Source organism: Oncorhynchus kisutch, linkage group LG27, assembly GCF_002021735.2.
Source record: "Oncorhynchus kisutch isolate 150728-3 linkage group LG27, Okis_V2, whole genome shotgun sequence".
Taxonomy (NCBI): domain Eukaryota; kingdom Metazoa; phylum Chordata; class Actinopteri; order Salmoniformes; family Salmonidae; genus Oncorhynchus; species Oncorhynchus kisutch.
The window spans coordinates 14,264,467-14,276,631 of record NC_034200.2 but is presented as its reverse complement, the minus strand read 5'-3'; the positions used below and the strand labels follow the sequence as shown (position 1 = coordinate 14,276,631).

Here is a 12,165-nt window from a genome sequence, read left to right as displayed (position 1 = left end):
AAGGTTCTCCCATCCCCATGGTGACGTGGCTGAAAGAGGAGTCTGCTGAGGACGTGTTGTGGATCAAGCCAGACACTAAGGGATATAAGGTGGCCAGGTCTGGGCGCCAACACAGCCTCATCCTCATGGATGCGGGTTCTGAGCACGCCGGCACCTACACCTGCATTGCCACCAACAGGGCCGGCCAGTCCATCTGCACTGCCCACTTTGAGGTAGAGGATGGTAAGAAATGGAAGACTATACTGTACTTGTTTGGATCCCCATTAGCTGTTACATTAGCAACAGCTAGTCTTCCTTGGGGTCCCCAATACATATTATGGGATAGGAAAACATAATGATACATGCTTTTGTAATCATTATAATATATATAATAATGAGGTACGTGGCAGATGGCGAGTTCTAATGTGAAACATTCCTAATGTATGATCTGCTTTCTGTCGTAGCGCCACGACCAAAGGAAGAGACCAAAATCCCTCTGGGTATTACTATCAGCCCTCCAGTGGAGGATGCTGGCAGAAGAATGCCTTATCTAGGTGAAGTTGGAACAGAAGAGTTTCTTATGAAACTCACCTCTCAGATCACAGAGATGGTATCTGCCAAGATCAGCCAAGGTGAGTCGAAATGTGTCACGGACTGTTCCATCAAAGCTCCAAAATAGAGGACAGTGAGAACATTTTCTTTAAATAAATGTTCTTCCACTATTCATGTGTATTTAAGGTAAAGTAAATGCACTTTGCGATTTGATTAGAATTTATTTTGAATTGATGTGTTACCTTTCATTTGCCTCTAGTTACTTATAGAATAAGTCATTTTAAAATGAATATTTCCAGTGTAATATCTGGGAAATAATGGTGGAATAGTCCTGATGTATTGGAAAAGGTTTCTGTGGGTGTGCTTTTTTTGCTGGTAAAAACATTTGCATCTGTACATCTCTAGTAACACAGAGTATGTTCTGATAGTGTTTTATAGCATCATAAAAATATATACATTGTCACTGAAGAAGTCTAAATTCAAATTGTATATATCCATTGCCTTTGTAATTTTGCAATTCTGTCATAAACATTATAAGCTATATGTCATAACACTTCATAACAGTTTGTCATGTTATGACATGTTACTCTTATCCCACATGCAGTCCATTAGCCACAGGGCCAGCTAACAATGCCAACAATGCCACAGCTGCACTCCTGTGTCAGTGGATATGTCAGTTCCTAATAGATCGTTGGGCAGGCTTTAAGAATGAACAGCTCAAGGAAAATGTCATGCACTTTGCCTCTCGCTGCTCGCAATTTCCTTTGTGTGTTTCTATATAAGCAACGATGCCTTCTTCTCTTTCCTTGCACTCACCAATGCTTGTCCTGTGTGTGTTTTGAGCAACGTGTGGATTCCTACACCCTTTCCTCCCTTACGACTGTCCTTCCTTCATTTCATCATCCTTCCCCCCCTCCATCCATCCATCCCATCCATTAATTCACTCACGTGCTCTCATCCAATCGTTAATCTGTTATTCAGACAGCGCACAGAACCATCAAGTGCTCCAGTGGATTGAAGCATGGCCCAAAGCCTCCAGTATGTATCCACAGTACATCAAGATCTCAGTTGCTCTCACTGAAAGCCATATACTGTACATTCTTTCCACAAGTTAGTCAGTGTCGCTTTTGATCTGCTTCTTGACGTTGAAGCTTATGCTCTGTTCTCTTCTCTGCAATCTGTCTTCGCCGGTCTTACTCTGAATTGTTTCATTTAAAAGAGGAGTACTTGGCATGAAACCACAAAGGGGTTAGAAAGTGGCGTCCCTCTGTTCATGCTGCACGACAGTGAGGATATCTTGGCTATCGCCTGAGGTGATGACTTGTGGAAATAATGTACTGGTATTATTCTTTGTCTAAGACGGCATTAAGTAAGATACAGTATTTCACAGTCGAAGATTTTGAGACAAAACGGCCAGGATTCCATTGTAAAGTGGTGGACAAAGCTGTCATCAAAACAGTTCCATCATTCTCAGTATATATGATGATTGTGTGTGTGTGTATATATATATATATATATATATATATATATATATATATATATATATATATACGTGATCAGATATCTCTCCCTTTATGTTTTTGCGCTCCATAATATTTATTAGATGCATGAGTGGAATACGTTTTGTATTGGCTCAGCAGGTAACTGTGATTACCTGAGCATATGATTCAAATGGCTTTGAAATTGATACTCGGCAAAGCATATACCGTAGCTGGAATATATGCCGACACTCAGACATGTATGGCCAGTCCTTAAGACCACGCGTCTTATTTGTACAGCATCTTATGCATGCATCTGGAAAACTAACTAGTTTGTAATAGTGAAAACTATTAAATCAAATGACTTGTGCAGTAGCAGCAAAACTGTTTGATGGTACTAATGTGTAGCTTAGCTAACCTTTTGGGAAATCTTAATAATTAATTGTACTGACTCAAAAATATACAGTTTTGACATTGATAATAAAATAGATAAAATATCCACCTTATTTTCTGGGTCAAGAAAGCTACGCATTCCAGGTGGTCTGTGGGTGTTTCAGTGGCCAATTCCCACTTTCTGTGAATTTGTGTACAGTATATAGGCCTATGTCTCTACTGTGTGTGTGTGTGTGTGTGTGTGTGTGTATTGTATGTTCTGCTGGCTGTCTCCCTCTGAACCCCCCTCCTCCCCCAGCCTCACTACGTGTCCCGGGAGGCGATAGCGACGATGAGACCAAAACACCCTCCGCCTCGCCCCATCACGGCCGCTCTCGCCCCAGCTCCATTCTCGCAGACTCCTCCTCTGAGTCTGACGACCCTGATGCCAGGGGAGAGGTATGGAACCATAGAAGGAGAATCCGTCATTCCAGTTCATGACTGTCATTAGAGGCCTCTCTAATGACGCTGGAATGGGTCTATTTTCCTTCACGTTTTTTCTCTTTCTGATATTTTTGATTGGATTTGGCTATAGAATACAGACTTGACTTATTCATTTTAGCTCCAAGTGCAGCAAAGAGCCTCAACTGGCCTGCACCTCCAGCGAACCCAGTTCTGGGCAAATCTCTTATAGATAAAAGTCACTCTGCCAATGTGAGCACTTATAAGCATGCTAGTTATAGACTTTGTGTCTGATGTCCTCCTCCTTCTACAGATGTTTGACATCTATGTGGCTACGGCTGACTACAACCCCACCATCCCCAACAAAGAGACCATTTCCCTGAAGGAGGGCCAGTATGTGGAGGTTCTGGACTCGGCACATCCACTCAAATGGCTGGTCCGGACCAAACCAACCAAAACCACCCCATCCCGCCAGGGCTGGGTGTCACCTGCCTACCTGGACAAGAAACTCAAGGTTTGTTTCAAGATCTAAGTAATTGATTTAGTACCAATATTGTGCATCTACCGCTCCCCATTTTCTGTTCATTCTAATCTACTCTCTCGCCACCTATTTTTGTTAAGTGTTATTATGTTCTTAATGTTATTTAAACTATTGTGGGCTAGCTGTCTGCTGATGCTGGTGATGTCCCAGAGACAGGTGGAGAAGAGGTCTCAGAAGGAGAGTACAAAAGAAGACTACTGTGAGTCTAGACCTTCTCAAGCAATCTTCTATTAGTCCCAAAACTTAACCTGAGACTCAACTTTTCGTGACTAAGACACTCAGTAAATGAACTCAATGAGAACTCGTGTCAAATAAGTGCTTGGGCCTGTGTTGTGCACAAGCAAGAAACACCACCACACTCAAGGGCAAACCATAATATATCCATAATGCTCTGTCTTCCCCCCAGCCAACTGATCCAGGACATGATCAACAGCGAGGCAGAGTTTGTCAAAGAGATGGACTTCTTCACCTCCCACCACGTCAAGCAGGTGGAGAGCCCTGACGCCCCATCTGACGTCACCAGCCAGAAGGAGGCCATCTTCAGGAACATCCACGAGATCAAGGCCTTCCATAGCGAGTAAGTACAGCTGGCCTGTTTATAAACAGCAACTTTTTCTGGATTAATTAAAAACCTCCCTGGGATAGGCGGGACACTAGCGTCCCACCTGGCCAATAGCCAGGGAAAATGCAGAGCGCCAAATTCAAATAAAATACTGTAAAAATCTAACTTTCATTAAATCACATGTAAGATACCAAATTACAGCTACACTCGTTGTGAATCCAGCCAACGTGTCAGATTTCAAAAAGGCTTTTCGGGGAAAGCATAATATGCTGTTATTTGATGATAGCACAAATAACAGTGAACAATGAGAGAGTAGCATACTCTCACAGTAAACAATGAGAGAGTAGCATATTTCAACTCTGCAGGCACGACACAAAACACAGAAATAAAATATAAATCATGCCTTACCTTTGACGAGCTTCTTTTGTTGGCACTCCAATATGTCTCATAAACATCACAAATGGTCCTTTTGTTCGATTAATTCCATCATTTGATCCAGAAAAATACTGGTTCCAACTTGACCAACGTCACTACAAAATATCTCAAAAGTTAACCTGTAAATTTTGCCAAAACATTTCAAACTAATTTTGTAATACAACTTTAGGTATTTTTAAACGTAAATAATCTATAAAATTGAAGATGGGATGATCTGTGTTCAATACAGGAAGACAACAAACTCAAGCATGCTTTCTGGTCTTGCGCATCTTGTTCAAGATGGCTGTACTTCTTCATTACACAAAGGAATAACCTCAATCAATTTCTAAAGACTGGTGACATCCAGTGGAAGTGGTATAAACTGCAAACAAGTCTCTTAGAAATCTGGTTTCCCAATGAAAATTCATTGAATAGACCGTGACCTCAAAACATCTGAATGGTTTGTCCTCAGGGTTTTGCCTGCTACATAAGTTCTGTTATACTCACAGACATGATTCAAACAGTTTTAGAAACTTCAGAGTGTTTTCCATCCAAATCTACCAATAATATGCATATCTTATATTCTGGGGATGAGTAGCAGGAACTTGAATTTGGGCATGCTTTTTATCCAAAAGTGGAAATCCTGCCCCTTATCCCGAAAAAGATTTCATAAACCCTTTATAATACCTGTATAGAAATAATTATATTGTATTGATGTTTTACCATTATATACTACCATTATGCTGCTAAATGAATTGACCCCATAATGTGTGTTGTGCAGGTTCATGTTCCCTAAGTTGCGCGAGTGCGACACTGATGACGACGTGGCCATGCGCTTCCTGAGGAGCGGGGAGGGCTTTGAGAAATACCTCCAGTACCTCGTAGGCCAGCAAAAGGCAGAGGCCGCTATCAGTGACAAGACCGTACACCACTTCTTCAAGGCAAGTGAACCCTTCACAAATACTGTTAACACAAATGGTCATAAATGTGTTTGTGTTGTCATCTTTGTTAATATATTGGCTTGCTGAAGTAAGGCTAGTAATGGCCACATTTCTAAACCTTTGCTGTCTGTGTCCCTGTCACAGAAGTACACAGACAAACAGCAGGCCAGTGCCGACCCTGCTGAAGGGCCTGTATTGAGCATTAATGCATACCTACAGAAACCCCTGGACAGAATCCAGAAGTACAAGGCCTCGCTCAAGGTGAGCGATCACCCTTTAATGCTGTAAATAGGGAATTAGGTATTTCTTTATTGTCTGATTTTCACAGATATTTACTTTACGTACAAGGAGATGCACTGTATGGTAAGAGACATGGCATAGGTCAGACAACATCAAACATACACATTCATGAAAAAACTAAACAAGAATGACAGCTTATTAAGGATTAGCCCCCTTTTTTTTCCAATTTTTGCCTAAAATAATATACCCAAATCTAACTGCCTGTAGCTCAGGCCCTGAAGCAAGGTTATGCATATTATTGGTACCATTTGAAAGAAATCACTTGGAAGTTTATGGAAATGTGAAAGGAATGTAGTAGAATATAACACAATAGATCTGGTAAAAAAACAACCGTTTTTTTGTATTTTTTTGTACCATCTTTGAAATGCAAGAGAAAAGTCATAATGTATTATTTCAGCCCAAGTGCAATTTAGATTGTGGCCACTAGATGGCATCAGTGTATCCAATGAACCTTTGCATTTCTGTTCAAAATGTTGTATCAAGACTGCCCAAATGTGCCTAATTAGTTTATTCATAACTTTTCATGTTTGAAATTGTGCACTCTCCTCAAACAATAGCATGGTATTATTTCATTGTAATAGCTACTGTAAATTGGACAGTGCAGTTAGATTAACAAGAATTTAAGCTTTCTGCCAATATCAGAAATGTCTATGTCCTGGGAAATGTTGTTGTTACTTACAACCTCATGCTAATCGCATCAGCCTACGTTAGCTCAACCGTCCTGTGGAAGGGACACCGATCCCGAAGAAGTTAATTAAAGAATCTTACCCCTCCCTTCCACATTACATAGCCCGTCCCTCCTATACTCAATGTTACACATCCCCTTAATGTCCAAGGTCCCTGAGGGTCGCACATAATGTTATTGTACAACCCTAGCGTTTCAATGTCAATTATTGTTTTACACAGTTAGTGATATTTAATGTATCACATTTCACTATTGCCCGTTCCCGAATGAGTGAATCTATCCCTATTCTTTGTTCTTACCACACATGCACAATTCCACACAGTATGAATGAATGCACCAGAGCTGGGATTACCATGTTTTTATAATGGGAAAATGTACTCATTAGAACCTGGTTGGAATATTACTGCTATTATTCATCTTAAATCATTGTGCCCATTCCTGTGACTGTAGGAGCTGATCAGGAACAAGGCCCGGAACGGTCAGAACTGCTGCCTGCTGGAGGAGGCCTATGCCATGGTTTCATCACTGCCTCAGCGTTCAGAGAACACACACCACGTCTCCATGATAGAGAACTACCCTGCCACTCTGGATGTATTGGGGGAGCCCATCAGACAGGTGACTCATCTGGAAACAATGTCACAAGTGTCCTATTGAGGTCAGAATACCTCTTTTACAAGAGAAACGTGACCAAAATGACAGCCCCAGTTAAATCATAAACTGAATTCCCATTTTGGGAATTGGAGTCTTTGACTAAGGACTTACGTATTAGAGCTACTGTATCAGTTGGGGCCTAAATAGTCTAACTTGGCTTGAGTTGATATGTGGTGAGATGTGATGTTGTGTTTTGTGACAGGGACCCTTCATGATGTGGGAGGGTGCACCTGGGGTAAGGTCCTCCTCCAGAGGCCACCGTCGACACGCGTTCCTCTTCAAAAACTATGTCGTCATCTGCAAATCCAAGAGAGACTCCAACACAGACACCCAGGGCTACGTCTTTAAGAACATGATGAAGGTAAGATTCTGTTTATTGCCCTTTCTGTTATACTTCAGATCTCTCAGCATGGCCATCCACTGAAGCAAGGTACTAAAGAAATACCATCAAATTCCAATCAGGTATTCAGGGTTGACATAGTAAAAGATTATTGCTGATGGAGAGAATATATCGTCGTTGTCACTCTTCCTATGTCATGGAAAGGATTTACGAACCGATAAATAAAGTCAATAATTTGTCTCGAGGATGACTACTGCTTATCTGTCTGTCTGTCTTCCTCTCTAGCTGAACAACATAGACGTGAATGAGACAGTGGAGGGTGACGACCGGGCCTTTGAGATCTGGCACGAGCGCGAGGACTCTGTCAGGAAGTACACGCTTCAGGCTCGCACCGTCATCATCAAGAACTCCTGGCTGCGAGACCTCAGGGACCTGCAGCAGCGCTATACCATGCCCGGCTGGAGTGAGTCTGACACACACATTCACTCAGATCCACCCGACACGCACACATTCACTCAGATCTACCCGACACACACACATTCACTCAGATCCACCCGACACGCACACATTCACTCAGATCCACCCGACACACACACATTCACTCAGATCCACCCGACACACACACATTCACTCAGATCCATCCGACACACACACATTCACTCAGATCCATCCGACACACACGCATTCACTCAGATCCACCCGACACGCACACATTCACTCAGATTTACCCGACACACACACATTCACTCAGATTGACCCGACACACACACATTCAGTCAGATCAGTGTAGCCATGTTATTTTTTACTCGTTATTTTTATTTGTTATTCAATGTCACTATTTGTATTTTTTGTTACATTTTTTATCTTCCTGTTAGTCTACGAAGCATGTTACGAATAGCATTTGATTTGAGATCCACCCCGACACACACAGCACATGCTCACACACACATTTAGTCAGATCCACCTGACACGCACAGTAGACAAACAGAGGCATAGTTTGACGACATAGCACATTGTGATCTAACCTTTACCATCGAACAACTATATTTTTAAATTGCATACCATTATTTGACCGGTCATTGAATAAAATGTGTCATCCTTCCACTCAGGTTAGATTGATGTGTAAATTCATGCCTCTACCTGTCCAGGTATGCCTGACTTTGATGAGCTTCTGGCTGACTGCACAGTGGAGCTGGGACAGACAGTGAAACTGGCCTGCAAGGTTACTGGAGTACCCAAACCTGTGGTCACCTGGTACAAGGGTAAGAGACGCACCAGCGAGACCACTGTGCATACGCAATAGGTGTGTGTGTGTGTGTGTGTGGAGTTTTAGAATATCAATGAACTATATACAGTAACATACATGACACGTTTGTTTTTCTCCACATACTGTGGTCACACTGCATGAATGTAGAAACATCTCATGTGTTCACACTGTTTCCTTCTCTGATGACAGATGGGCATGCGGTGGAGGCCGACCCTCACCACATCATCATCGAGGACCCTGACGGTTCCTGCACCCTGATCCTGGACAACATGACAGCGGATGACTCTGGACAGTACATGTGCTTCGCCACTAGCACCGCAGGCAACGCCAGCACCCTGGGGAAGATCACTGTCCAAGGTCAGTCTCCATTACAGAGGGGATATGACACTAACATCGGGCTTGATCTTGCGAAAGTGAATATGGCAGACTATTCATGAGAATCATGGCTATTCATCAGGGGAGGCTGGTGGGAAGAGCTATAGGAGGACGGGCTCATTGTAACGGCTGGAATGGAATAAATGGTTTCCATATGTTTGATACCGTTACATTTATTCTATAACAGTCGTTACAATGAGCCCATCCTCCGATAGCTCCTCCCAGCAGCTTAGAGTGAGGGATACTTTGCTTGTCCAGGATGATAATTGTCATTCTTATGAGAGAAGAACACTATTTTTAAGCGTGTGTGTGTGTGTTGTAGTGCCTCCTCGTTTTGTGAACAAGATGAGGAATGCTGTCTTTACCATTGGTGAGGATGCTCAGTTCTCCTGCACCATCCAGAGCGCTCCCAGCCCCAAGATCAGGTACAAGTACACCCCACCACACCCCTCTGATAGGCTCTTCAAACTTTTTAATTACATCCGACTGTGGCATTTGTTTCTTCTTACTGCCGTCATTATGTTACCCATTCTTAATGGTTAATAAGTATACATAAGATAATGAATAAGTATTGAAATAAACCTTTTTGAGAGCTCTCAATAAACCGTTTTGTGTGTTTTCTGGCCAGGTGGTTCAAGGAGGGCAGGTTGCTGACTGACCAGGAGAAGTATCAGACCTACAGTGAGTCCCGTAGTGGAGTACTGGTCCTAGTCATTAAAGGCCCTACGGAGAGAGACCTGGGACATTATGAATGTGAGGTAGGCCTATAACAGTTAAAGAATATAGAGCCTGTTCCCCAGGCAGATAACGCCTAGTACTGGACTGGAATGTACTTTCAATAGACATTCTTAATTCAGGACTTGTCACGAACATCGTCAGGGAAATGACTGGACCAAGGTGCAGCGTTGTGAGCGTACATTTCTTTTTACTAAGAATGTCGCCAACAAAAACAAGAAACAACAACGATGACCGTGACGCTTATTAGGGCTATACAGGCCACTAACAGTCAACTACCCACAACTAAGGTGGCAAAACAGGCGGCCTAAGTATAATTCCCAATCAGAGACAACGATAGACAGCTGTCCCTGATTGAGTACCATACCCGGCCAAAACATAGAAACAGAAAACATAGAATGCCCACCCCACATCACACCCTGACCTAACCAAATAGAGAAATAAAATGTCTCTCTAAGGTCAGGGCATGACAGGACTAGGCTTAATCTGGGTCCAGGAAACCATTCCATACAGTTGTAAAACACTGGACTTGCAAGCCACCTCACCGGAATTGCTGCCAACCTAAGTGTATCACTTGTGAATGGTCAATATAAATGAAAACCAGAGACAAATAGTAGAGGTAACATGTAACAGTGTTTACATGCTTTGGATGTTTTGCATGCAATTGCATCTTCATGAGAAATTACCATGATAAGATGAAGCCATTGGTTAAGTGAGCCTAATGTATTCTCCTCCCTGCCCATCCCAGTTGTCTAATCGACTGGGCAGTGCTAGGTGTGCAGCTGATCTGTGCCTTCCTTCTGCTGTGACTAGGAGAGGAGAGCAGGCGATCACCATCGAAGGTAGGAATACTCCCTTTCATACATATACCGTGGTGCATTAGTTGAGTCATTTTCCTATTTGACCAGATACTTCATCTGTAGAGAATGTATGCCTTATGCCACAATAATTCAAAGAAAAAGACGTACCATCAGTTCATCAACAATTTAGATACTGTCGTCTTTTGTCATAAACATTAGCTAGCTATTTATTTGTCTGGCTAACTCCATAAGCCCAATCCTGCTTTCCTTGTAGTCACCGAGCAGGAGACTAAAATACCAAAGAAAACCATCATCATGTAAGTGTGACCAGCTTATGAAGCAGGCTAGAAGAAGCATGTATACTTGTGGGTGTCCCCCTTTGGCTTCTGCATGCATGGCCATGCAGTATTTGAACCCTGAGTGTGAGAGGGACTCAACCCCAAATATAACTTCCAAGGAGCCGGCATATATTGAATGCGTAAAGAATTAATATTTTTTGTGTCTAGTCGTTTTCCTTAACTCATGTACCATCGCAGGCAAAGCCTCTCATTTGTATGAGTAGGCAAGACTCCATTATGCTCTCTGTGTGTGTGTGTGTGTGTGTGTACATGCTAATTAACACCATGCCTATGTAGGCCTAGTGTCAAACAAGCTGTTCTATTCCTCTCACACCTTCTCTGCTGTCTCTCTCATACCCTCTGTGCTATTCCTCTCACACCTTCTCTGCTGTCTCTCTCATACCCTCTGTGCTATTCCTCTCACACCTTCTCTGCTGTCTCTCATACCCTCTGTGCTATTCCTCTCACACCTTCTCTGCTGTCTCTCTCATACCCTCTGTGCTATTCCTCTCACACCTTCTCTGCTGTCTCTCATACCCTCTGTGCTATTCCTCTCACACCTTCTCTGCTGTCTCTCATACCCTCTGTGCTATTCCTCTCACACCTTCTCTGCTGTCTCTCTCACACCTTCTCTGCTGTCTCTCTCATACCCTCTGTGCTATTCCTCTCACACCTTCTCTGCTGTCTCTCTCATACCCTCTGTGCTATTCCTCTCACACCTTCTCTGCTGTCTCTCTCATACCCTCTGTGCTATTCCTCTCACACCTTCTCTGCTGTCTCTCTCATACCCTCTGTGCTATTCCTCTCACACCTTCTCTGCTGTCTCTCTCATACCCTCTGTGCTATTCCTCTCACACCTTCTCTGCTGTCTCTCTCATACCCTCTGTGCTATTCCTCTCACACCTTCTCTGCTGTCTCTCTCATACCCTCTGTGCTATTCCTCTCACACCTTCTCTGCTGTCTCTCTCATACCCTCTGTGCTATTCCTCTCACACCTTCTCTGCTGTCTCTCTCATACCCTCTGTGCTATTCCTCTCACACCTTCTCTGCTGTCTCTCTCATACCCTCTGTGCTATTCCTCTCACACCTTCTCTGCTGTCTCTCATACCCTCTGTGCTATTCCTCTCACACCTTCTCTGCTGTCTCTCTCATACCCTCTGTGCTATTCCTGTCACACCTTCTCTGCTGTCTCTCTCATACCCTCTGTGCTATTCCTCTCACACCTTCTCTGCTGTCTCTCTCATACCCTCTGTGCTATTCCTCTCACACCTTCTCTGCTGTCTCTCTCATACCCTCTGTGCTATTCCTCTCACACCTTCTCTGCTGTCTCTCATACCCTCTGTGCTATTCCTCTCACACCTTCTCTGCTGTCT

General features: G+C 43.2%; 1 protein-coding gene across 14 annotated transcripts in view; it reads left to right on the top strand.

Annotated features, from left to right (window-relative positions):
* The window catches only part of obscnb (obscurin, cytoskeletal calmodulin and titin-interacting RhoGEF b), a 102,590-nt gene that overhangs the window by 84,998 nt on the left and 5,427 nt on the right, over nucleotides 1-12,165 (top strand). For 12 of the 14 annotated variants that reach the window (XM_031806443.1, XM_031806444.1, XM_031806446.1 and 9 more), the window contains 18 exons: nucleotides 4-222; nucleotides 444-611; nucleotides 1,513-1,569; nucleotides 2,701-2,840; nucleotides 3,157-3,357; nucleotides 3,507-3,583; nucleotides 3,791-3,961; nucleotides 5,142-5,301; nucleotides 5,446-5,562; nucleotides 6,737-6,901; nucleotides 7,140-7,298; nucleotides 7,563-7,740; nucleotides 8,426-8,539; nucleotides 8,734-8,901; nucleotides 9,242-9,344; nucleotides 9,548-9,677; nucleotides 10,403-10,496; nucleotides 10,729-10,771. In XM_031806443.1, the coding sequence (XP_031662303.1) occupies nucleotides 4-222; nucleotides 444-611; nucleotides 1,513-1,569; nucleotides 2,701-2,840; nucleotides 3,157-3,357; nucleotides 3,507-3,583; nucleotides 3,791-3,961; nucleotides 5,142-5,301; nucleotides 5,446-5,562; nucleotides 6,737-6,901; nucleotides 7,140-7,298; nucleotides 7,563-7,740; nucleotides 8,426-8,539; nucleotides 8,734-8,901; nucleotides 9,242-9,344; nucleotides 9,548-9,677; nucleotides 10,403-10,496; nucleotides 10,729-10,771 (2,464 nt within the window). The remainder of the gene's footprint in view (nucleotides 1-3; nucleotides 223-443; nucleotides 612-1,512; nucleotides 1,570-2,700; nucleotides 2,841-3,156; nucleotides 3,358-3,506; nucleotides 3,584-3,790; nucleotides 3,962-5,141; nucleotides 5,302-5,445; nucleotides 5,563-6,736; nucleotides 6,902-7,139; nucleotides 7,299-7,562; nucleotides 7,741-8,425; nucleotides 8,540-8,733; nucleotides 8,902-9,241; nucleotides 9,345-9,547; nucleotides 9,678-10,402; nucleotides 10,497-10,728; nucleotides 10,772-12,165) is intronic. The other 2 variants (XM_031806454.1, XM_031806442.1) reach the window with 2 other exon arrangements.